Here is a 27,685-nt window from a genome sequence, read left to right as displayed (position 1 = left end):
TACAATTATTGTCATTTTTATATGAGTATTAAATGCAGAGAACATAAAACAAGTGGAAAAATAAAGCCACTTCAAAACCAAAACTATGCCAGCAGCACAAATACTGTCTATTTGTAGTCCACTGGAATGAAGAATCAAGAGGATGGAGCTGAAAAAATGGTGAGAGACAGGCAAAACTGTTCATTCAAAAAGAAGACTGAGAATAAATAAAACGAATAAAGGTTTAATCTACTAAATAACTGCACAAACTTATACAAGTCTTTTGTATGTGTGAACATACAAAAAAAACAAAAAAAAAAACAAAAAAACAAAAGCAGGGTTTTCCTCATACAGTTGCTTTGGTGGTTAAAATGATTTCCAAATTGACCAAACATTTCCCCCACATTACATAACAACTGTATACATTAAATGCCCTTTAAATGAAAGTGAGATTCATATATAGGATATATTGGTTGAGAGCAAAAGCAATAGGTGAGCATTAACAAGTAAAGCCAAGCATATTTACAATAATTATCCTCTAATGTCTAATAAGTGTTATTTACAATAAGTAAAAAAAAGTATGAAAAAAATTTAAACCAGCTCTCGCTTGCTTCAAATTTGAAAAACAACATATGAGGGCATAAATGCACATTTATAATCGTATAATTGTGCATTGTATAAGAGAACATTTCTCTTTACAAAAGTGCAATTTTTTTGATAGAGTAAAAAAATATATATTCATATTTTGTATATAAGTAAAAATGTTACTGTCAAATATATTTCAACAAGCCCTAGAACCAGTGACTAAAATGGACACTTGAACGAGAATAGCATTTGCTATCACCAATAATGCACCAGAAAAAACATGTTTTGGTTCTTCTGACTGCTAAAAATGCAGATTGCTGAAACACTGTTCAGAAAGTTCTTTTTGAATTCTACACAATACTGTTCATTTCAACAAATGCAAGAGTTGTACAGAATAAAATACTTGCAAAAGATAATGGAATTAGGAATAATTATGGATTGACAAAAAACAATTGCCAAAATAATAGTACAAGGGATTTAAATGTACCAAAAGAATATTCAAATATATAAAGAAAAAAAATAACTACTCGTATGTTTATATGAAGCCCACCTATGACTTACATAGTACAGTTGTTCATGCTAATTATTTGGATACAACAAAATGAAACATAAAGAAGCATCAGATGCATAATAATATGTAGTGATGTGTCTCTTCTGTATAATTTGGCTTTGTAATGCCTTCTTGTTTAATAGATCTATTTATCTATATGCTACTGTAATCTCTCTACCAGAAAAAAAATCTCCTTTTTTCCCCTGGCCGTGAGATTTTGTTACATTTTCAAGTATCTTTGTTAAATAGCTTATAACAATATAAATTCATTGGATTAGCTTAAAAAGCTAACTGAAAGGGTATTAGTCCCATATGGTGCTGCCTTCTTGGAGTGTCTTCTTCACTGATCTGAGACCACGTGGACTGTTCTCTAAGACTTGTGTAAGGGGAGTGGGACCAGCTCTGTGGTCTCCACATCTGTCTATAAATGTAAAGCTAATGTACATGTACATTTTTCGATATTTTGCTCCCATAAAACTTTTTTTCACAAGCTCATTATGTTCATAAAATGAGTCCACCAAAAGTCCTGCAATGCTGTTTTCCAAACGGTCTTCAACATCTACAGTATCCTTCCAGGTGTCTTGCTATGATTGCTGCTGGCAATGGTGGCCTTGTTTCTGGTTGCCTTGGCTGAGCTGCTGCTGAAGCTGGAGCACCATTTGTTCCAGACTTTGCCGAGCTTCATGCTCTTGCAGCAGCTCCTCTTGCAGCTGCTCACGATCAGTCTCAGCTTGCTGCAGCTTCAACTGGAGAGCTTCAACCTGGAACATATCACAAGCGATGGAAGGTTCAAGTAAAACTAAGGTAGAAACACAGCAATGAAATTTTTCTGTAACAAAAACACTACTTATTTTATCTGCTCAGGACAAAGCCAAATTTAAGCCTATAAACAGCTTTAAGGAGGGGAGATGGGGAAAAAAAGTCTAACATAATGAGGAACATGTTCAGTCTTGCCTGGGTAGAGTACTTGGCCCTCAGTTGGCTTGGCTCATAGCACTTGTCACATTTGTACATCTGCCGCTCACGCTCCAGCTCCCTTTTTAGTGTTCTACACGACTCACTGGCATCATGTACCTTTCTCTCACATTCTGTGCGCAACCGCTCAAGCTCCTTTCGCAGGTTACGCTTGGCTTCAATGGCCTCCCGCAACCGCCCCTTCTTACTCACTCGTAAAAACTCCAGCTCCTAGGCCAACGAAAAAAAATAATAATTAAAGCCTCTGAAATATCACATAGGATACTATGCACAATGGTGATATATACCAAAGAGGCATGCACAGTGAGGGGAACTTAGCATTCAAACTTTTGTTTTTGTTATTTCATATACCACAAATGCATAAATTTACTTCAAATTTACACACAACTGAGTTAATTTATCAACCTTTCAGTTTAGTTTAAGTTGTGTCCAAAGTTTGCATAAAATGTTTAAGGGCACAGACAGCTGAAAGCATGAAATAAAAGAGTAAAAGCTGAAAGACAGAAGTGGAAATTATTTTGACTCACTTCAATGGCGAAATAAATGTAATAATATATAATATTAATTATAATAAGTGAGCACTAAATCTTCTGTCACCTGACAAATGGCCATGTATAAATAAGACCAGACCTAAAAATACATGTACTTCTATTTGAAGTGGATATATGGACTGGAAGCATATTCAATAACAAACACAAAAGTAAGTCTGAAGACTTACTTCCCCATCTTTTCCTCATTTTTATTTTCACTCATTTAATTCAGCTTTCTCACATGTACTCCCCATTCTACTTAATTCTTTCATCATATCATGAAAAACTACCCAGCTGTATATTATTATTGGCTCATTATCGCAACACCATCATTAATTAGGGTGGGAGTTAATTTCCACACAGCTCAAGATGATTCACTATTTGTGCTCGAATTACAGCATGTCATTCATTTCATAAATCAGAAACAGATTTATCCATATCATGCTGTGTACTCAAATCTGCTCTCATTTCTACTCAACTTTGATTAATAATGACCAATATGTACAAAATATTTTCCATCAAACCACACTCAGTCACTCTATAAACTTTCCAGCAGAGCTAGCTGTACCTGCTGAAGGTTGTGCTTGGCCTGCAAAGCTGCTGAAAGCTTTTCCTCCTGTTCAACTTGCATATGCACAATTTCCTGCAGGAACCTCTCTCTGGCCTCTCTGGAACTCAGGTTGTTGTACAGCATCTGCTGCAAAGACTCAAATTCTGAGCTAGGGGCAGCTGTAGATCTGTGCCTACCCTCATACCGCTCCACAACCACTCCATTAGTTAGAGAGTGGGAGAAAGGCACTGCAACAACACCACAAACAGGCAATTTATTAAACAGCTGATTAATATATATCTACAGTCCCACAAGTCCCATACATAGGGAACAGTTGTACTTTTTTTGTTTTACAAAATGTTTCATACTTAGTTTTAGTTAATATAAAATATAAACTAATATATATATATATATATATATATATATATATATATATATATATATATATATATATATATATATATATATATATAAAGAAACTAAGAATGAAAAATTTTATATATATATATGTATATTTATATAACCTTTAAGAATGCTTTTAGCAAAAGAAGCCCATGATGTACCAGGAAAAGATATAGCAGAAGATCATGTAATGGACTGCATTCAAAGTACATGAACAAGAGTTCATCTAGTGGAAGAGATTCTGGATGTGTTCACAATGCAATGTAATATAAAATATAAATGTAAATAAAGTTACATTTTAAAAAAGCTAGGATTTCTTTTGCAATAATATTTCAGTGCTTCAGTATTTCAGAATTCAGTGCTTGGTGCTTATATCTAAACAAGCAATACAATATATGATAAAAAAAATTATATTAAATATTATTTTGGAGTTTTTGCTTTACTTATTTATTTATTCTTATTTAATCTCAATTGAATTTTAATACTTGTACAATTAATTACATTTAGAATAAAATATTTAAAGAACTTTTTACTCCTTTCATTTTTATTGCACCCATTACAAATCTTGGCAGTTCATCAGTCACTCTTCTGCATATTTTGAAGCATCCAATCAAGTTCTCCAGTGTAAAAATATCAAGAATTATGCCAATTCAACCTCTGCTGTGACCTACTCACACTACACAAAGTAGTTGATGTAGCGATCTGTGTACTTTTTATTATGGATAAACCACTGGACTGTAGTCTTGAACTTAATCAGCCCCTCTGGCCCTATCGTGGTAAAATTTTACAATATGCTCGGTAAACAAATGCTCATAAAATTAGCGGTCTTTAGCACATGGTAAATATCAGGATATCTATTATGTCTATTGTCTGTTATTCTGATTAACTTATTGTCAATATATTGTTCAATCTTGCATATGAAAAGAAGACTGAATTATACCATACCTTATTCTATATATATATATATATATATAAATATATATATATATATATATATATATATATATATATATATATATATATATATATATATATAATTTTATAATTTATTAATATTTTATTTTACCTACTGTAAAAATCTTAGTTTTGATATTTTAGATTTTGTATTTTCTATTTTGTATGTGACAAATAGAATTTGAATTGTTTACTTAACAATTTCATACTAATGTATGCAAATGATAAATCATTGTTTCTGTTTTTCTGTATACACTAACCAGAGAGGAAAATCTGTACATCCACTGTTTATCAAATTTCAAAATTATGTGCCAGAAAGAAATTATACACAAAGATCAACAGAATGTTCTTCATGCATCTGGTCTGCAACTCACCCTCATCACAGTTGTCTACCTCAATCTCTGCATCCGAGTTGGACTCGTACTGTGTGGGATGAATGATGCAGGCTGCAGGCTGTGTCTGGTCCTCGCCAGATGGCCAGCACTTGGTTGTCTTGGACCTGTGGCTATAGACAGGCTGGGAACCTCCTGCACTGGACTGCTCTGGCTGCTTTTTCTTCTGCAGAGTGTCTGGGGGTAATGCCATGTTCTCTGAGTTTTTGGGTAGTGGTCTGAAAGTAAACACAAAAAACATGAACATCTGAATATAAAATGAGACCTGAGCTCAGGCCAGATGAGTAAATCACAATGTAAACAAGATGGCATATTAGCCAAGTAGATGCATACTGCTCATACTTGTGACTGGGAGTTGCTCTCTCGGTGGATGGGACTTTAGGAGACCATGGCCGAAAGGCTGATGGCCTCTGCTTGATCTGAAGCTGCTTGAGATCCTTAGAAGAGAGAAAAGTCCGCTAACCATGTAAGATAATTTTCTTAGGCTAACGTGCGGTGCACACATTTCAAATATCTCCACACATTTGTCCTATAGGCATTTTAAGAAGGGAAACTGGTGGTGCTATACTGAGGCAGAAGTAGAAGTAGTTTTGCACATATACCTTGTTTGCAGATGTTGCTAAACACTGAAACCATTCCACTTGCTTTTCTTGGTCCTCAGGTGGGGTAAGCTCCTGTTTGGACTTCTTGGCAGGAATGGGACTATATTCCTGCAGAAGATGAGAAATAAATTTATTTAACCTATTATACAAATAGGTACAGACACTACTCTAATATAATACTGCATGATTAAACTTCACAACAAACAGGTTCATAATGACTGCTTTCATGAGTAGAAGCTGCATCTAATTGCAGTTAGATGTGTTTTGTGCTGGACAATTTCCCAACCTTTTTTTATTTGAAGAGAAATTAAGCTAAAAAACAGACATGATTGACCTTTTTGCCAATTTCAGCATTTCTTTATACAGAATTGTTAAAAGGTACTGGGGAGGGGAGGATACAGTAGAGGTAGATTGCAGAAAATAAACTTATAGTAAGTATGCAAACAAACAAGTAATTTATTTCCAATGCACAGAAGTGCTGTACATAGTTAAGATCACAAAGAAGCATAGTAAAAATATAAAAATATGTATAGTAGTTAATAAAAGAATATATAATGTCAATCAAAAATGAATTCAAATTTTAATTTTAAAACTTTTTTTTATTTAAAAAAACTGTAACAGAGGGAGCACATCTGATGTCCAGAGGAAAGCTGTTCATCAGCAAGATAACAGAGCAGCCAACAGGGAGCAGTGTATTGGAACAGCAACTTAGAGATATAGAAGGGGGGTAATTACGAATTTAAAAAAACAAACAATAAAAAAGTGGATCCTGTAGACAGAAAGTCACTAGAAGGATATCAAAACAGGGATGCATTCTCTTTTGTGTGAGTGAGTAATTTCACTGCTAAATTTTGTATCATCAACAAAAACCTTGCTGATAGTTTAAGTTGATAAATACTGATTTTTTTTCTTTTGCAAGAGGTGATTTACTGATCAAATCTAGGGTCACAATTAAACAAAATGCAGCGGAATGCATATTCCTTACCTCGGTCTTGGAAGGTCATGGTAACCTAAGCTATATTTAAAGAAGGCCTAAAGCTTGTGAGGACAGGTATAAACTACTGTCTGTGAGTAAGGGAGAAGCCGGTACAGGTATTCATTCATTCAGAAAGGTTTCATTGTAGCTGACAGGTTTTAAAACACATAAAAGCTAACAGTGAATAATCCATAATGCCCTCAGGTTCCCAGATGGCAGCACTGAATGTGTTTACTGTTAAGGCATGTCTAGACCTGCAATTCTCTGCTTCACTCTCAGGAATTCAAACAGCTTTATAACTTTTACAGCAGAGCCTTTATTAGTGTAGGCTAATTCAACAATTTGACAATTTTATACAATTAATAAATTTACCAAATATACAAATGAGAGATGGTATGTGGTTTTGGGGTTAGTGCTGTAGTCCTGAGGGCTATAATGGTCTCAGATCCCATCCAATTATTCCTGCCTTGTTAGCCCCTGAGTAGAATAAAACCATTATAATAGATGGATAGATTTTTTGATGAAGTGAGAACCAGAGACTTTGCAAATGTTCAGTCACAAGGGGGAGATATTGCCTAGGTTTCTGATGGCTCAGTAGAACACTGATCCAAGGCCAAATACTAACCATGCCGTCTTTCGTCCATTAACCCAATATGTTAGTTCTGTTATCAAGAGGTATGGGTGCATGTACATTTCATACAGTCTAGATAGTGTAGATAGCCTTGAAGATCACATTGTGAGCAAACACATATTTTCGGAACAACTCAGCATGGATCATTTTCAAGAACTCCTCTGCTGCTTAGCTGTTTACGGGGGCCTTTTGTAGACTTAAAGCGTTTATAATTAAACGTACTTAAAATATCTTCAAACATGTCAGACTGAGGAGAGAGAAATATCCAAGCTAATCTAAGCATGTGCTCTTTTACATGAACCATATATACATAGTGCCATGGAAAATGAACACAAGATGAGCATGACTCCTGATAACAATCCACATTCCTTCCTATACCTTCCTACATGTAAAAAAGGTAAACCACCCCTCCACTAAACTGCAGATGGCCAAAAACAAAACCTGACTCGACTCATGCTGCTGCCTTTCCCAACAAAGGCAATCTGTCTGATCATGTTCCTGTTCATGAGTGCAGAGCCCCAGACATAATAGCCTGTACCTGTACACCCTTTTAATACGTGACCTGAAGCTGTTGCAATATCTGTGAGCAAGGCAGCCATGACATTGCTCTCACTCATGGCCACATCAAAAGGAACCATGCATGACACACCCACAGCTGCATAGCTGAGGTTGAAACAAGCAGCTGGTCAAAACACATGAACTGATATGCCAGCACATTGGCAATAAGTATACACACTGCTGAGGTACTAAGAGGTAGGCATACATCAAGACTCGTACATAAAAGAACTGGGGTGGTGGAATGAACTTCCCCTAGATGTCCAAACAGCTGAGCCACTGGCCATCTTCAAACGATGGGTGTTTGCTTTATGTATGTATGTATGTCTGTACCTAGTGTACCAGTGTTGTGTTCACTGATTGAGACTTCAAAGCACTTTTGTACATTGCTCTGGATAAGAGTGTCTGCCAAATGACGCAAATGTAATTGTACATTTGACTATATTCAAGATATATTCACATGCCCAGTTGTCATTTCTTGCAGTCAATAACCAAATCAACTCTCTCTCACACACAGGTACTAAAAAGCAAACATTATCCTGGGCTTCACAATGATGGCTGTTTTTTTCCAGCAATCTTATTGATATAACTTACATAAATAATGAATAATTAAGAAATAATCATTGATCATAATAATGCCAGCTACATGCCAGTCACCCATTTACCCCGGCTAACAGTAAAATGTTGCTGCTGCGTTCTATCTGAACATTGAATACATAAAAACTTGCCTTCACTCCTACTTTACACATTTCAGGTTGGTGCTACAGATGACCTGCATTACAGTGACATTTACCAACAAATGTTGAAGCAGTTTGTCTACACCTGTTTTAACTGTTCAGTCAATCCTCATATTGCTCAATAAATTCTGTTTTTAAGTATCTAGGCTTATTGTGTTCAGCATAAACATGTAGACTAAAGAAGAGTCACAAGAGTTGTTTAGGTATTTGGTTATTTGAAGAATAAAAGCAGATCTGAATACCAAAAGAGATGGAAGGATATGGAGAGGCTGTCAGGCTTGTAAACGCCCACTGTGAGAAGGTAAGGTGAAGTTAGGGTCAGTATGTAAGGTCCCAGATGATGTCAGTGAACAGGGTCTGCCCTGGGATGTGAGGTAATTGGCCAAGGCTGGGTGATAAACCTGTCTTTAATTTACAGCCTCCATTTGGCTAAGCCTGACATTCTCCCTCCCCCTGTCTGCATCCAAACACTGAAACACTGGTATTAACATCTATCTTATGATTCAATCACTCAAACCACTTGTGAGGTGGTGTGTAAGGTGGACTCGTTCAGACGGTTTCAATGAGGAAAAAAAAATAAAGTTGCTGCACATGTCCATTTTTAAAGCATTTCCAGTGAAGCCATTTTAAAATGTAAAGCTGTAAAAAATAAATGATTGTACTTTTTCACCTGAGAAAAAACAAGAAAAATACAGAAATGAATGTGTTGAAAGCAGGACAAATTCGGCAAGTATTAGGATCTAAGAGACTTTGCCAAGGGCCAAATTGTGATGTCTAGCTAACTGTGGGATAATCATGGTCAATCAACTGTCCTTTTCCTTACACACTGCTAATTTGACATTCTCATGTCAGTATCTCCTTTACATCATCAAAACCATTCTAACCATTTGACCTCTGCAAATAATCCAAAATGCAGCTGCATGACTTGTTTTCAACGTTCACACCACCCAATTGCTGCGCTCCCTCCGCTGGCTTCGGGTAGCTGCCTGCATCATATTTAAAACACTGATGCTTGTCTACAAAGACAAAAAAGGTCCAGTGCCCACTTGCCTCACATCCCACACTGCACCACTGCATCAAGCTCCCTTAATCTTCCAGCACTGCTCGACTGATCCCCCCATCTCTCAGGGTACGAGGAAAGTACAAATCAAGATTCTTCTGTGTTCCGGCACCTAGTTGGTGCAATTAACTTCCTCTAGATGTCCAAACAGCTGAGTAGTCTTTAAACTAAGTGTCAAGACCTACCCTGTAAAACTCGCACTTGTTTTTTTTTGTTTTTTTTGCGTGCTTGTCTTGTAACATACCTCCCAACAGAGTTTTAGGCTGATGGTATTCATAATCTGTGACCTAGTGACCAGTATTGATGCATTCTTTCATTGATGGAGACTTTTGCTCTGGATAAGGACATCTGCCAAATGCCATAAATGTAAAAGTAAATGCGTACCGAAGTGCTGAGTACTAACAAGGAGGGCCGAATGGCAAAACCTTCTAATGATAGAATATTTCTCCAAAATACTTCAAAGCATACAACATACTACAATTACTAATGTAACATGCCTGATGGGATCAAATATTGTGAGTTTACTTATGGCAAATATTGTAAGTTTACTTATGGAAAGTGTCTTTTCTATTATCCAAATTACAATTATTAATAAACCTACAGAGAAGAACATTTAATCTTGGGGGAGAATTAATCTATAAAAGATGAAAGAGGCTCCACACATCTGTTCCATAATAAAATTAAAAAAGAATGATAACTGTTCTTTAGCTAACAGCCAAAGGATCACCTTATTTATGAAATATAAAAGTCATTTTTTATGAATCTGTCTCATGGAGAGTCTGATGCATGACATTATAACATTTACTTTATGTTCTTTCTGCTTTTTGACCATAATGGAGTTCAAGGAAGTGTCTTTTTCTTGGACCATTTTTCAACACTCCTCTAATTTTAAAGGGGCCCATGTTTTTTTTCCATAGCAACCACAAAACAGTTTGCGCACAGCTAAGCTCTGACTCAACAGGCAGAACTCAAAAGAATACTAAAATTATCATGTACATGCCAGGGTTTTCCTCAGAATCAAACCTCTCCCAGCAACCCCACTGTGGCTGACATTAGCCAGATAGAGACCTGAACATTTTTGCAGCTGACTTCCATTATAAACCTACATTTGCACATATTTGGGTCACACAACAGTAATTTCTTGGAAATTACTACCTCATTTTCACCTCTAAGCAAAGCCCCCATAGTCTCAGAATGTTTGCATGGTGCTACCCAAGATCTGTGACTGGAGCACAGAACATGCGTTTTATATATATAATATAGTTAAAGTGATTGTAAAAGTGAAAAGTCTAAGTATAGAACAACAGTATAAGTGACTGTAAGTCCATGTTTCAATGCTAGTCTAACACACGCGCACACACACACACACACAAAGACTGAGCAAGCAAGTGAACACAGGCTGAACAGACACCAGTATTGAAGGGAGGGAAGGTCCTGCACAGGAACTCAATAATAACTTTCAGCAGTCTAGCCAGGAGGCTGGAGGCTGAGACTTTGGCTGTTCCATCCTCCTTCCTAACACCCCCCACACCCACCCCACCGACCGGGTCAGGCTCCTCCCTCCACTCAAGTCTATGTCTGCTCTGCCAGACTAATGCATTCTGCAGACAGCCCAGTGCTCTTAAAGACACACAAGCTACATTTTTCTCCCTTGAATCATTCCCGTTGATGCAACCACCACCTCAGAGAAGTGCTCATTATTTCCAGCCTTTCACTTAGAGATCTCTCTCCTTTTTCCTTTCTGTCTCTCCCTTGCCACATTTGGTTTTTCTTTTCATTTTCGAAAGAACTCTACATGACAGCAAAGGAGTTAGAAACCGAAGTTAAAATACATCAAGAACCTCTCAGGTTAAATTGTAGCACTGCACCATTTTGTCTATTTGGTCACTTGCTGAGTATAATCAGAGGTTCTGCAAGTTGCATTTGCATTTTGCATTATTAGAGGCAATTCCAGTAGGCATGCTTAAACAGTGTTGGAGGAGGGCAGCTTTTGGCAGCAAGCTGGGATGTGGACTACGCTTTTGCTCATAAATCAACAAGGATTGTATTACGGCTGTCGGCATGGACAGGGAATAATAATGGATCTGGATGCTAAGTGCAGCAGGCTGAAAAACAAAACTGCACTTAGAAACTGGAATGAGCTCAAGTGCTGTCTGTGTTCTGCAGCCTCTTTAGAAAACAAGGCCAATATAGTATAGTATAGTAGTTGTAGGTTACAACACATGCTCTTCACCCACACATTATTGCAGTTTGTCTGCAAGTCTGCCACTGAATGAACCTGGTGCAAAAAGAGCACTGATGAACCAACCTGTCTGCAGTAGGTGTTTGGACAGATTTAACCACAAATGTTTAACACAATCTCTAGCACTGGAGCTATGAGACAGGTTGGAGCCAGCTGCTCCAGTTAAGCATAGCAATATACGACACAGAGGAAATCATTAAAAATTTAATGGGATTGACCGACAGAGAAACCTTCAAGGGTGTGCCTGCCAAACATGTTTATTTTATTCTCCTGCGTCAGCATTTTTTTTCTTTTTTGTGTACAGTGCAGTGTGGCAAAGAGAATGAAAACACAACCCCATTGAGCGATATTTCAAGGGTAACAAACAGCCAAGAAAGAGGCTGGAAGAAGAAAATTACAAATCATTTAAACTAACCTTGTCTGGAATTAAACTACAGAAATGAAATACTCTATGAAGTATGAAGTACTCTATGGCCCATGCCACAGAAATAGTAAAATAGAAATTTTTAGAATATATTTTCTGAAAAAAGCTGGAAAAACCTTTGGTAAAAGCAAACAATTCAAATTCATGATTCTATTATGGGCAGGTTATTACTTGTGAAATACTATTCTGCACATTTTATAACAGGAAGCTGGTTTGCCTTTTAATTAGCTCAAGGAATATTTTTTATTATTTGAAATCTGGGTATGTAACTGAAAATTATGCATATTGTACATGTAATTCTTCTTTAATGAGCCCAAATTTTCTTGACCCTTTGCTAAATATTTTAAAGTGAAAAGTTGATGCTTAATGCATTAAACTCAGTACCATCTGTGCGAATCACATTTGTTGCCCTTCCCAAGTAAAACCAGCTGTCCTTGGCAGTACAAAAGTGACATCCAGAAAGAGAGCTTGACAAGTGAAACACAAAAACACCATAGATCTCTGAAATAAAGAGTATTGCTGAGCAACATGCTCCATATGAGTGGTACCCATTATAGTAGGCAATGTTCCAATTTATTTGCTGCATACTACCATATTAATTAAATAAGTAACCAACTAACTAAATAAGAATCAATAATATAAAAAAGTAATAAAAAAAACCTCATTTATAAATAAATGGTAAGTATGAAGCAAGTAATACAAGCAACAGTAGCACAGTCCAAAGAGAGTAAGCAGCAACCACTGTGTTGGAACAGGAACTGATGTCCAAATGGAGGGCAGGTGGACACAAAAACAGCAGAACTAATTAAAAGCTTTGTTACATCCAAATTAATGAAAGATGTTTGTGCCTCATTTACATAACCGATTTCCGTGACATGTTTTAAACAAAACTGTAGCTAAACACACAGCAAGTGCTGATATACCAACAATTGTTACTGATCTGATTTACATAGTGTGTTGATTTTCCCCTTGGCTTGGACAGGCAGAGGCCTCCTGATTTTAGACTCTATTTATTAGAATGCACATATTCCTTACTAGACTTTATTTAATCAAATATTGCCTTATAACTTAACAAATCATTAACACGCCATTGAAAAAAAATCACTGTGATTTAGCAATACTGGAAAATGTCTAGACAACTTTCCTGACATATCAAATACAGATCCCTCTCCTTGTAACATACCTTTATTATTATGCTTATTATAATAATGTATATAGATTGGAAAGGTTAAACATGGTCCACAAACTCAGGGATGCTACATTGCATTATGGACTGTGAGACTGGCTTAAATCAAAACAAGTAAATTGCTATTTTTCTGTACACAATTTTAAAAACTTAATAATTCTACATTCTACAGCCAGCTCTACATTTGATTCAATATTATATTTTAGGTTCATCATTTCTTATCCCAGACCAAGCCAAAACAAGTTTAAAAAGGCAAAGCCTCCCCTCTTCTGCCAGCTCCCAGAATAAAAGAACAAATCTGTCAATGGCTTCAATTGCCTGTTTCTCAATGTAAGAGATTAGCCGTTTGTCTATCATTTTGTACACCCCCTCACCTCAGCTGCCACCTCTTTCATTTACCCTGCTGGCTCATGTTATTTAGGTCATGTCTTGTGAGTCAACCTGATCTCTCTAAAACCACAGCTGGGCCTTCCTGAGGCATTAAATGATCAGACTCATGTTGGTCTGATTGTAAAGTCTAGATTTTATAGTTACAGTGAAGTTGCCTTAGAGGTGGTGTAAAATAAATTTTAAGATAGAAAATAATCAATCAAACAAGTGCAGCTGAAGTTTTCATAGCTTAATTACTAAATAACCTCACTACAGCTGGGACTTAAATATGGTAGGCTAAATCATGGTGTGTCTGGTCTCAAACGGTTTTGAAAGAAAATGTATTAAATATAACATTTTTTTGCCATTTAATCCATGACCAGTGTATTACTGTTTTATTACATTTTTTGTATTACATTGTATTAGTATGGAATACTTAACGGCACAAAATACTCTGATACATACTTATTAATGTTAATATATGGTTAGTTAATGCTTTAATATATGCTTAATCATATATGTGTATATTTACTTAATTATATAAAAGATTAGGTGCTTAACAACATACCAGCTCTGAAAGATGTAGGAGGAGGCAGCATATCCAGTACATTATTCCAGTCTGTTGAGTTTGTATGGATTCACAACATCAATAAGACAAATTTTCATGTGCTATTGCTTGACATACCCCTTTGTTGTATTTTAAATCCTAATAACTAAAAATACAAAGAAATCTTTTTCATCTTTTGCAGTGTGTTTAAATATGTCTATAGCATGTAAACAAAAGACCAGCACTACCAAAATGCTGGAACAATTCCACAATGCAGTATGACATGATGTCTGAGGGCATGTACAGGAGGATGTGTCTTAAATGAACTAAAACAGCATTTCAACAATTTGTCATATTCTATTGTATTTTCTAGCATCGTGCCAGAAATAAAGGAAAGCCAGAAATAAATGAAACAGACATTGAGAATTACAGTAATGAGAAAGAGAGAAATACAAATTGAGGCGTAGCAAAAACAGAATTCAAGAAACGCAAAGATGACTTAAGAAAGGCATAAAGGCTGATTTTGTGATCAGAAGCACAGAATTATCAAAAGCCTATCTGGCTCATGCTAAAATAAAAAGAACATGTGTATTCCAGGAACTTTCTGTTACATTCTCCATATGCAGTAAATGGTTTTGTTACTGAATGTGAACATTTCACTGGCCACAGCTGTCTCAACTTTTGCAGTGAGGCCTCCTGAATGCAAACCTAGGCTAAGGCTTGGCTGGAATTTTCAGTAAAAATGTGACTGTGAAAACTAATAAACTCAATATGTAGGTTCCACAATGCTTCTTTCCTCAAAAAACATCATTTTGGGATACCTCAAATTCATTTAGAATTGAATTCTCAGCTGTAGTGCCACAGAGTGCACCACACACGTCCCCTGCAGATCTACTCCCATTATGCATCCCACTATTCCCAGCCATGTATTCCCATATTGCCTATAGGAGAATGACCTCAGCACAGTAAAAGCAGTCAAGGGCTGTGCACCAGATGTGAGCAGGGAGATGAGGAGGGAAGGAGAAGGGGAGTGGGGCAGAGAAAATTTAAGAAACAAGCACAGAAAAAAATGACTAAAGAATTTACTGCCAGCCCTTCTGAGGGCCTGTGATTAGGGGTTCAAGTGGAGTTCCTGAGGTTTCTGGGGTATCTCAACCATTTTCCAACAGCACTGCTAAAGCAGATAGGCTACATAGTTGGCAATGTTACAATTTATTAGTGCCTACTACTACCTAATTAAAGAAGTAACAATATTTCATTAATAAATGAACAAACAGGTAAGTATCTGTATTGAGTACAAGTAAGTACTAAATACCTGTGCTGAATTTGGTGATCTTTCTTGCATACATATCCTCAAAACACAGTCTGCACAAGCAGGCATCACAGAATCATTCAGATTAACGCTTCTGACTATCCAGTCAGCATTAAGTTAGTATAGTGTCTGCCAGGTTTCTCAAGATTTCCAAAGGTCCTTTAACTAGTAGATGGCAAAGGCCAGCAGGTCCAATGAATTAAGTAGTTGTAAATAACAGTTTAATGTTTCAGATTCATTAAAATTTATTTACTCTAATTTCTTCCATGCCATCCACATAAAATCAACAGCTTCTGTTGCAAATCTTAAATTCCTATTCATTTTATTTGCACGTCATATTACTTCATATATACTTATATTCAGAGAATATAAATATTGAAGCTGAATTCTCTTCCTAGTGCCTATTCAACACCTAGAAAATGCATCACTGCTTGTGCCCATGTTTTGTTTTTATGTATTGTACGATTCACAATACTGTATTTTCTAGACTGAAGATTAAAAGTAGCCATTAAATGAAACCTTGCTGCTCTTTGTCACTTTAATATATTAGCATATTTTTCAAGGTACCATTAAGACAGGTCTAATGCTTTTACTTGTACTCTATGAATGAAAGACAGCAGCATTGCACATATTAAAAACAAATAACATTTCCTGGTTTTATTTCAAAATCATTTATTTGAAATTTTGAGTACTAGATTATTAATTTATTTATTATTGTTAGAATATTTAGATTATTAGTACCTAGAGATCACCTGATAACCTCTACAAAATCTTCTCCTACTATCATGGGAAGGGTTATGTGATGGTATACACACACACTCATCCATTATATGAACTTTGCTATACAGAGGTAAAGCACTAAAGGACCACCTAAGCCCCTCTTCCCCATCAGTTAAATGATCAAATGCAAGTGTTACTATAACCTCCAGCACACCTGCCAGCCATACAAAAGCACAATTCCACCCACTGCATTCAGTAAAGATCTTTGACTCCATTTTCTGCAAGCTGTCTCACAACAAAGAAAGATAAATTAGGGTTGATGATAGGGTGACTAATCAGTGACCTGTAGCTGTGTTGAGACCAGCTGAACCACAGCTGCAGTTACTCACTTAGGATGATCCTCTGGTCTGCACGGCTCAACTTGTTACTGGTGTGGTCAAAACTCAAGCTTTTTATCATCAGACAATATTCAATTAAATAAGTCCTGTTGCCGGCCTCTTTTTTACAGTACAATTGTACCAACAGGACCTTGAAACCTACCTATATACGACCTTGGTTTAAGACAGAATGTTTATCAGGGCTGTGGAATCCATTTATAAAAAGCATTCTCATTTGATTTTTAACACGTGCCTTGATGCCCTGCCAAACACAGCAGGTGATTTATAAAATTGCCCTTTTTAGTGGCTGGGAAGTAAATAAAATTTTCTGTCATCTTCTTTAAAAGGGCAAAGGCTCATTTAATTGGCTCCAGCACCTTAATGGGTAAGTAATAGTGCTGGAGCCAAATGGGGAGGTGATTACCAGGTTTGTAATGGTAAGCTGAAAAGCAGCTTAGGGCTGTTTGAGGCTGTAAGTTAGCAAATACTTTTCCCTTGCTTCCTGGACTACAGTTGCTAGTCTGCAACAGGTAAGGCTATGTCAGGATACTTCTTCAATCCCTGCTCTTCCATGGGCTCTGGCTGCTGAAGCACTATAAAGTTATATAGCTATAGAGCAACAGGCATGAAGAGCAGAAGTTCAGCATGCCATGTAAAGGCAGAGATAGTAGGTATTATGTATCCTACATGGTGTATAGTCATGCATGGCTGTACAGGTACATGATCACACAGGTACAGGATTCTTCCCCAGATATTTCAGCCCTGCACTACCACAACTCTGGCAGCAGGAATTTGGTGTGTATTTGAAGAGTCACTCTACAAAGTCAAAAATAAATACATTAAAAAAAAAAACTTTTCCAGGAGATTTCCTATTTTAATTATTGGGAGAACTCCCTGTTCAGGTAACTCAAAGGCACCAACACATTTAGGACTAAACTGTCCTGGGTGCAGATATTTGAATGTGGGCTTCCATGTTTTTTGCTATAATATTCAGAAGCTCTAGCATATCTAGCATATATAAGTAATCCTGGTTGGCCATTTTCAACATCATAGTCCTAAAAGCTGTTTCTTGCCATGTTTGGTTAGAAAACCTAGAAGTATTGACTTGCAAGACTGTAACCAAATGTTGATAGTACATGATTCATGTCAAGTTTGTAAAATACACTTTGGGAAAATGCTTGTGAATGTTATAATGAGATAAAAGCTAAACTTATTGCACATGCTTGCAAAATTGCATGTATAGCTGTTTATCGTCTCAAAACCTTTGTCTCAAAATGTTCTTCATGAAAAAATATTCATCTGTGTTCATCTAGCATATGCTGATAATGAAAAAACATGACAATGATACAAAATTGAAAACCCTGAATTCTGAATCCAAATCCTGGAAGCTGTTGCAAATTAATTTGGCTTTCCCAAAACTGTGTGCATAGCTCAAGCACAAATTTGAGAATGGAAAATGTTCAGGCAGACAGATTGAATGGAAAATATAATTTGAATTTTTTTAACTTTTCCCTTTTTCTTTTCAAACAGTACAAACAATAAAAATATGTATCATCAGAACACTGCTTAATAATATATATACCATGTACTTTATAAAAATTTTGGGGGAAAAAGATGGTTCAAAGCATAGAATCTAACATGAGCCCAGAGCAGATGCCCTCCTGCAGGCTGCTTCTGTTTTCCAGAACAGCCATCTTGCTGAGTGAGCTCTGAAACACCATGCTGTGGTGGACTATCACATTGAGTGGAAAATGGAGGCCTTGCCAGCTGTCTGAGGTCTGGAGGAGTGAATCAGCCTTCACCCTCAGATGCTCTAAGAGGTTGTGCAAGAAAAATCCTCTCGCCACAGTTTCTCATTTCATTCAGACAACTCTCTCGTGCAAGGAAATGGAAGCTGTGGATCAGGTCACTCAGATAAAATGTATCCTTTTTTTTGCAGGCCAACTCTGGAGACTTCCTTTCCTCAATAACAGACTCACTGGGTGGATGAAGGAGGGTTGAATGTGTGCAAGTGTATGTATTACTGAATGAGTATAAGCAAATGTGCCACTCTGAAAGAGCAGAAAGAAAAAACAGGGAGAGAGAAAGAGAGCACAGAGGAGTAGTGAATAGAGGAGCCGAAAGAGCTATAAAGAAAAAGAGTGAGCAAGAGAGGATGAGGCAAAGGGAGAAAACTGGCTCACTCCCCTTAGCCCACCAGCCAGGAAGCATAGAGTTCTTATTTAGCACAGAAAGAGCAAGCTTTGCTTAGCAACTACATTGTCTCTCCAATCACAGAAGTTTTGTGGCTAATGCAGCCTGGGCGTGGAGTGGGAGCTGTCTGCATGCCTCCGAGGAGTGAATGAGACACCAAAGACTGATGAAAAACACAAAATCACTCTTTTTATTGGAGAGGAAGGCGGCTCAGGCTAAGCATATCTGCTCTGTGTTGCACACTCAAAATACAGAAAGTGTGCATTAAAGCAGTGAATATCATTTTATCATATTAAAATATAATGAACATTTAATTAATTAAATAAATGAATACCATTTAAAATAAATATAACATCTTTATCTGTGATGCCATGCAGCAATAATAATCATCACATAGCCATTGTTTTCTTAAAACAGTAAGTCATTAATATCAAACATACTATCAAAATTCATGAAATTTAGTCAAATTCCATCTAGTATTCACAGCGTTTCGTCTAAGATAATTCTCAAAGTAGTTTCAGGTTAGACACTGGGCAGTTTGTGGGCATGAGCAACTTGCTGCTTTGTCAAATTACATTCACAAAAGCCTGGACTGTTCACCTCAACATAAAGTACATCATAAGCAATTTAATTATGGCATAGAAAGCCAGCAATAACTCAAGCTTGTAGAGGTTTTGACTAAAAGACTGAAGGTATATTAAGCAGCAGCCTGAACACAGTAGAGCAAAATGCTCAAACTTCTGTAATTATAGCGAAAACCTTTGTAGCCTCCTATAGCATTCTGATCTGCACATATTTCTAGATTCCTATTTTGCTCCAGTGATAATATATTAAGATACCTTCATATGCACCAGAAGTGAATAGGGAAGTATCTATAGATGATGATGATAAGCTGAAATATTAGTCACTTAACTTGTTGACAACAGATTCTATCAGAGTCGATTAATTAATTAAAAGAACAAAAAACTACACAGCTGGGCAAACCCAGGCTGTGGCTCTTTTCACTTCCAAGATCTAGGTCTAGTAGGTTCATAGAATGATGGTATGTAGAGAAGTGGACAAATTTGTTGGTACTCTTTCAAGAAAAAAAGGAACCCACAATTTTCTTTCAAATAACTTGAATCTGACCAAAATAACTGTCATTCTCATTGTGCTCAATGAGACATTTGCACCTGTCCACAGATTGTTAGGCCCGCTATCCCGGAGCAAACTGCCCCAGCTGTCTCATGCTCCAGACTGCTTGTTTCAGCACTTTTCATAAGTTCGATAGGATTTAAATCAGCGCTCATAGAAGGCCAATTTAGAATAGTCCAGTGTTCTGTTCTTAGCCATTCTTGGGTGCTTTTAGCTGTGTGTTTTGGGTCATTATCCGGTTGGAGGCGACAGACTCGTACCCTGCAAAGATTCAAGAAACCTATATGCCAGAGGCAGCAAAGCAACCCCAAATTATTACCAGTGCTCTTTTCTTTAAAAGCTTAATTTTCCCTTCTGTGAACAAAGAGCTGATATGACTTGTCAAAAAGCTCCAGGTTTGTCTCATCTGTCCAAAGGACATTCTCCCAGAAGCATTATGGCTTGCCAATATGCATTTTAGGAAATTCCAGTCTGGCTTTTTTATGTAGAGTCCTCCTGGTTCATTTTCCATTGAACCCACTGTTGTGCAAAAAGTGACAATTGGTGCGATCAGACACTGATGTACCTTGACCTTGGAGTTCAGCTTGTATCTCTTTGGAGGTTTTCCTTGACTCTTTTTATACCATTAACACTATTCTTTTGTTCAATCTGGGGTCGATTTTCCTCTTGTGACCACGCCCAAGGAGGCTGGCTACAGTAATATAGACATTCTTAATAATATCTGCAACTGTAGTCACAGAAACATCAAGCTGCTTGGAGAAAGCTTTTACCTTTATCATGCTTGTCTATAATTTTCTTTGTGCTCCTCAGACAACTCTTCTTTGAATTTTCTACTCCATAATGTGTCGTGCACACAGTGATGCTAAACAGCACAGTGACTACTTTCCTCCAATTAAATGACTGATTCCAAGATTAAAGACAGGCATGCAACTAATTCAAGAAAGCACTTTCACACTTTCTTTGCTTTAATCCATGACATACCAAAGGCATACAGATGTATATGAGACGTGCTTTAAATTTCTTCACTTTTCACTTCTCTTTTCACTTTCCACAGCATAAATATACATCTATATTTATGCTGTGGTGGATGTACACTCACCAACCACTTCAATAAAACAACTGTAAACCTGCACAATCATGTAGTCATCTAAGTCAGCACAATGCAAAAATACATGCAGATACATGTCAAGAGCTTAAGTGAATGTTAAGTGAAAGTGAATGTCATGTTTACATCAAACAACAGTATGAAAAAAAATTGTGATCATGGCTTGTGTGCTGGTAATCAAGGCTGGTTTGATTATTTTATAAACTGCAGTTCTCACATAACACTGTCTACAGTTTACAAAGTATTGTACAAAAATGTTGGATGGGCAACAATTTTGTTGATAAGAAGGGTCTGAGAGAAACTGACAGATTCAAACCATCAGGAAGGACATAGTAAAGTGAACAATCACTGTTTACAACCGTGGTGCGCAGAAATGTATCTTGGCATGCACAATACATCAAACCTTGAGACAAATGAGCTACAATAGCAGAAGACCACATTCTGTGTAAATTCTAGAAGCTATTTTGTGTAAAAATCTTAGATCAACAGTCTCTAAAATATTCAGTCCAGCCCATCTGGAACCAACAACCATGCCAGGCTTGAAGTCACAGAGATCACATTTTCCCCCATTCTGATGTTTGATGTGAACATTAACCGAAGCTCTTGACCTGTATCTGCATGATTTTTCTTTTTGTATTGTGCTGCCACAAAATCATTGGCTGATAAAATAACTTAAGAATGTGCATTTGTACCAAAAAAATAAATAATTTTAAAAAATAAAAAGATTTCCAGTCACGTTGATGTTTTGGCTGGCAAAGTAAGAGCAAACAATTCAAACCAAAACAGTTAACTTCGTCAGGGTTTGTTGGAGACAAAGGGGACAGCAGGTCCTCACCCCCACATCAAGCAGCAAAGAGCTCCAGCTGACACCCTTTAAACATGAGGTCAGGGAGCAGAGAATAGAGGGCACAACCTCTAAGAGAGGCTCGCCCTCTTGTGTCCTTCCCAACAGAGATGGGATGAGAGGGGCAGTTGAGTCATCAACTGGAAGCATTTAAATTGAGATGCTCAGGAAGGATTGCAAACCTTAATAAATAAATTGCAACCTATTCAGGTGAGTAGGCATGCTTTAGGTAGCAAATAAGAAGTTAATACCTAACAATTTGGGTGTTAAACAGAGATAGAAAGAACAAATGCTGGTATGTAATTGCATAGGCCACATAGGCAAGGTCAGCAGACAGATGAGATACAGGGAGTTCAAATTAATGCAAACCATCCCCCACAACCACCCCCACATCTCCACCCCAAAACAATACTGATGAAGGCATTATGCATACAAGCTTTTAAGCACAAGGCCACCTATGCTTCACTTCAGATGCAGACCATTTTACATTTCTGACAATTGGCAGACACTCTTATCCAGAGCAACTTACAATTTACTTCATTTTCATACAACTGAGCAATTGAGTGTTAAGGGCCTTGCTCAGGGGCCCAGCAATGGCAGCTTGGTGGACCTGGGATTCGAACTCACAACCTTCCAATCAATAGTCCAGCACTTTCACCACAAAGAGTTAGACAGCTAATTGTTTGGATGTTTGAATGTAAATATTATGTAATGAACTAGATTATAATATCCATTCTAATTAAAAGCTCAATTAGCTGCATAATACTGTTTCTTGCTTCAGCAGGATACATTTGACACACTCGAAATGTATACTAGAGATGAAAATATAAAGCTGGATTGTGTGCATCTTCCTCCAAATTATTTCATTTACTTTCCAAAGATGTCTGAAGATAGGTTAAATTTGGTGATGTGGTTTGTGGTAAATATTTTGCCTATAATTTATTTGACATTTTTCCTCATTTATCAGAGGACCATCTGTTCAATTGGAGGGCCAAAAGGCCACATGATTGGTTGCACAATCTGACGTTTGGGGGGATGGTGAGGGCATTGGCTCTGCATTGGTCCATATCACTGCCCCTTCAAGGTCCCTTTATAATGAACGTTGAGCCATCATTTTTCCGAACCATCTGCCCACTGATGCAGCAAGCCAGACAAAGTGTCAGTGGAGACTCATTGTAGCATCCTTTCATGTGATAATGTAAAACGGATATTCAGAAAATCGTGAAACAAGTGTAAAAGTGTAAACAAGTTTAGATGTACAGTTTTGTCTTTAGGATCTTTTAAGTAAAGTAGTAGTAGTTATAAATTAAGTGAAATGCACAACATAAAATAACAGTGCAGCTTCAAACTTCCATCCACAATACAATTTTAGCGTGAGTGGCAATGCAATATAATGCAGACAATAACCAGTGTTGCCAAATTTAATTTGCAAATAACATCTAACTGCTAAATATTTGGGTTTTGGTATTAGCTACTGTATGGCCTGGTTTTGAAGTGCCAGATTGTTTTTGCAGATTTGGCATCACTGCTACTAATCAAAAGCGGTCAGTGAAGATATATTAATGACATGAAAAATCCCAGGTGTGAACTGCATCATGGTGAGAATGTTCGTACCAAGTATCCCACTTGTATGTACCAAGTGAGTGAGCAGAAACAAGTCACTAGCATCCCTCTTTTAGAAGAGCTCTCCAACAGAATAATACACAGATGCTCAAGTATGCTGCTCCCCTGGGACCTCGATGACCTCCTGGGACACTTCTGACAATGAACCACAACAAACCCATCCCTTATAACCCCTTATTATGCATTCAGTAGATAATGTATTTAAAAAGTGAAAAAAATGGCTTATCAGGAATCAGCTGGAATGGTTTCACACACACGAGTTTAAGGGGACAAAAGCGAAACTTTAACAGATTGACTTCTATGGTTGAAATATCAATTCTCTTGCCTTAAATTAACATTTTGTTCAGATTTGTCTGATTAATAGTAATCAGTTTTTGCCTGTTAGCTATGCGAAACATACTGGAGGAACATTATGGTAACACATTGTGACACACATCACACATAAGAGTGTTTAGTCTTGGTAGTATTTTCACACTCAGCAGCTGCTATGTGGAGACACAGCAGTGTTGCTCTACCATTGTGTGGTCCTTGCATCTGCAAACTTGCTATAAAGTTTCACAGACATAGGGACACCCCCAGACCAACAGTGACTCCAGGCACTACTGCACTGCTTTTGGGTTATGACCTCTACCTCTCCCTGCCCCCAACATAATATAACCACACAATGTTTTCTGAACACAATACATCATTGCTCTCTCATCCCCCATTCAACCAATAGATCAGTACTGGATCTTCCCTGTCTCTAGATCTTATAATAATACACATCTCCAAAACTCATAGGTCAGATGCAGATGCCCTTGAGAATGATACGAGATCCACAAGCAATGAACCCCTAAATGCAAACAATGAAACACGTGTCAAGAGTATCCCAGAATAATTTTATTCCAGTAAAATGTTTTAGTTCAAGTCATTTACACTCACACCATTTTATTTGCAGCACTTGTACAACTACACATTCATTAAGTTATCCAATCAGCTAAGCATATGGCAGCAGCACAATGCATAAGATCATGCAGATACAGGTCAGGAGATTTAGTTAATGTCAAATGAGAATGGGGAAATAGGTGTGATCTTAGTGACTTTATCCCTGGCATGGTTGTTGGTACCAGGCTTGCTGACCTCATGGGATTTTCACATTCAACAGTTTTTAGAGTTTACACAGAATGGTGCAAAAAAACAAAAAACATTGCATGTGCAGAGGATCGGCAGGCTGAAACACCTTGTTGAATAGAGATCAGAAGAGAATGGCCAAAAGGGTTTGATCTGACGAAGTCTATAGTAACTCAAATAAGCACTAACACCGTGGTGAACAGAAAAGCATCTCAGAATGCACAACCTTCAAACCTTAAGGTGGATGGGTTACAGCAACAAATAAACCACACCAGGTTGCCAACTCTTATCAGCCAAGAACAGAAATCTGAGGCTATCAAAGGCATAGAGTCACACAAATTGGACAGCTAAAGACCAGAAAAAAAAACAGGTGATTTTTTTTTTTTCTAATCTTCAACTGTCCTGTTTGGGTGAGTATATATGCCCATGATTAGAATCCAATGGGGTCTTCTGCTTTTGTCACCCATTCACCTTAAGGTACATTGTTTTTTGCATACCGAGATGTTTTTGAGATCAGCACTGTTGTAAAAAATGATTATTTAAATTATGTACTTCCTGGCAGTTCAAACCAATCTGGCCATTCTTCTCTTACCACTCTTTTCAATAAGGCATTTCCACCCACAGACCTGTTGCACACTCAATGTTTTTATGTTTTAGCACCATTCTCTGTAAACTCTAGAGACTGTTTCGTGTTAAATTCCCAGATCAGCAGTTTCTGAAATACTTAAAAAGCCCATCTGATATCAACTACCACACCATGCAAAGTCTCAGATCATTTTTTTTTCTATTTCAATGCTTGATCTGCATGATCTGAACATTAACTAAAGCTGTTGACCTGTATCTGCTGGATTTTATGCACTGTACTGCTGCCATATGATTGGCTGTTTAGATGACTGCACCACTGTGCAGTTGTATGGGTGTTCCTATTAAAGTGGATGGTTAGTGAACGTCGGCTTTATGAAGTGCACAATGGAATTTAAGAAGTAAGATCAGGTAGATGTGCTTAAAATATGTAATTAGTAAAGTCTGTCAAGAAGTTAAACTGGTTTATACATGCACACTAACACAGCAAAAGGTCCAACAGAGTTTACATACAGATGTGTGCAAAAGTTTGTATTCCCTATGGTTTATTTACAAAAATAATCTACAAAAAAATAGAATTCCAATCTGTGTCTAGCCCATAACAGGACAACAGTTCAATCTGTAATTCAAAGAGAAACCAAGAGAAAAACAGTTTGAGATGAAGGTTCACCATGACTCCTTCAGTCTCCAGACCTGATTACCAGAAGATAGAACAATTATGTCTGTAAAAAATAGGGCGAATATTACAACCGTCACCTAACAAAAGCTATTTGAAAGATATGAAAAAGCTTATTGGTAGTTATAGAAGCAAAGGTTCCGACAGGATAAATACCGTGAACGCTAACACACTAAAGACCTTCTGGAGAAAATGTCATTACTTTATGTTCGTTTTGTCCTAATGGTATAGAAATTCTGCACTCAATTGTCACTGATCATGTAAGAGCACTGGACTACTTCTTACAACATAGAGGCACAAGTATCTAAAGTCGATTCATGTCATTCAACTTACCCTGAAAGATGAGCTCTTGTGTTTGTTTCCGAGGTCATATTTCCCCTTTAATTCGTTGAGAAGTTGCTGCAGTGTAGCCTTCTCCTCTTTCTCGGCGTAATCTTGATCCAAGAGGATGTAGGCCCTCCAGTTGGTAGAGTCGAAACCCCAATGGCACGTCCGGTTTTCCAAGCGCTTGTGGCTATGCACCACGAACTTTTGCGTAGGGAATATCAGTCTGCAGTCTAGGCACTGGATGCACGCCGCATGCGGACTCGTATAGAGCTCTGGCATGAATAGACCCTTGCACTTGCCGAAACATTCGTGGTACACCTTAAAGGCCCGGTCGGTGTACTCGAGCTCAGCGGAGGAGGAGGAACACGCGAGCTCCTTGTCGAGGCGCAGCGGCAGAGCACCGCCATGCAGTAAGGAATTGCACAGGCGCTCGGCGTCTGTTTGCGTGATGAGTCCGCAAGAAGGTGCCGAGAATGGCAAGATACCCATTATTTTCAGGATCTCCAGCTGTTCGGCCGTGCACCGCGAGCAGTAGATGTGCAGCTCATCGCAAACAGCGTTGATCTGCTGCAGGGTAAAGTCACGCAGCACGCTGTTCAGGATCTGCGGCAGACACAGGCGCTTCTCGCCGCCGACCACGAAGCACGAAATGGTCTCTCGCTCCAGCACAGTCTCGCAGCGCTCAGTGGAGCGATCCGGAGCGATAAGCAGAGGCCCGGGCAGGACTGAGGGTGTCTGGGTCCTTAGGCTAGGCAGCAGTGGCAGATCTGTGCTCTTCTTGCCATGCTTCTCGAATGGTGGCTCGTGCTGCCAGCGAGCCGAAAAAGCCGCCGGGCCGCCGAGCGAGCTCATTGAGCTCAAGTGGAACTGCTTTAGAGTTTGCTGAAGTCCCGCATGAGGTCGGAAGCTTGATACTGCCTCCATGTTCTCTATTGTTACAAGCGCCAACACAGAGAAAAACCTCAAACTTTTGCGATCAATTCAGAGTAAAAAACGACAACGAATATCTGTGGAAATATTCAGAAAGGTCTGTAGCAAGTCTGGGATTTCGTGTCACTTTCAAAACCTAAAAGCGCCACGGAGTCGGTTACGTTTTGCCTTTCCAGCGACTGCTTCATATTAAAACAATAAAAAGCCTCAGAGCGCACTGAAACCAGGCACAAAAAACCCGGGACCTTCGACAAGGTAATCTTGTTCCAGTGAGGGAAAAAACAGGCCGGCGCCCAGTACCTGGTGTAAAAACCTTGTGTGCATAGTTCAAGTGTTTGCCTCTCCCTTCGTTGAACCAGCGTCCGTCTCTCTCTCTCTCTCTCTCTCTCTCTCTCTCTCTCTCTCTCTCTCTCTCTGTGTTTGTTTGTGTCTGGTTGAGTCATTGAATCCCAGCCAAGAATGTGACTGACTCTTCGGCCTGGCTGTTCTGTGAACAGCTGTGCCTC

The 27,685-nt window shown here is 37.9% G+C and overlaps 1 protein-coding gene across 2 annotated transcripts; it reads right to left on the bottom strand.

Moving 5' to 3' along the window:
• On the bottom strand, positions 1-27,685 carry skib (v-ski avian sarcoma viral oncogene homolog b). Of its 2 annotated transcripts, none has more exons than XM_058373693.1 (7): positions 26,256-27,685; positions 5,520-5,627; positions 5,260-5,354; positions 4,900-5,135; positions 3,188-3,417; positions 2,189-2,299; positions 1-1,875 (listed from the first exon to the last, which is right to left on the bottom strand). In XM_058373693.1, exons 1-7 carry the CDS (start codon positions 27,171-27,173, stop codon positions 1,699-1,701), a joined length of 1,875 nt encoding a protein of 624 aa, XP_058229676.1. In that variant the 5' UTR covers positions 27,174-27,685; the 3' UTR covers positions 1-1,698. The 2 variants fall into 2 exon arrangements, with proteins under 2 accessions (XP_058229676.1, XP_058229675.1); XM_058373692.1 differs by having other exon boundaries at positions 2,069-2,299; positions 26,256-27,673.

Source organism: Hemibagrus wyckioides, linkage group LG21 (genome assembly GCF_019097595.1).
Source record: "Hemibagrus wyckioides isolate EC202008001 linkage group LG21, SWU_Hwy_1.0, whole genome shotgun sequence".
Lineage (NCBI taxonomy): Eukaryota > Metazoa > Chordata > Actinopteri > Siluriformes > Bagridae > Hemibagrus > Hemibagrus wyckioides.
This window is presented reverse-complemented; position numbering and strand designations above follow the sequence as displayed.

Excerpts from the sequence above, each read along its gene's own strand:
- skib (XM_058373692.1), bottom strand. The coding sequence starts at position 27,173 with ATGGAGGCAGTATCAAGCTTCCGACCTCATGCGGGACTTCAGCAAACT. Across the intron at positions 5,136-5,259 it reads AGAGCAACTCCCAGTCACAA|ACCACTACCCAAAAACTCAG; the intron begins GTATGAGCAGTA and ends GTTTACTTTCAG. Across the intron at positions 1,876-2,068 it reads GGGCCAAGTACTCTACCCAG|GTTGAAGCTCTCCAGTTGAA; the intron begins GCAAGACTGAAC and ends GATATGTTCCAG.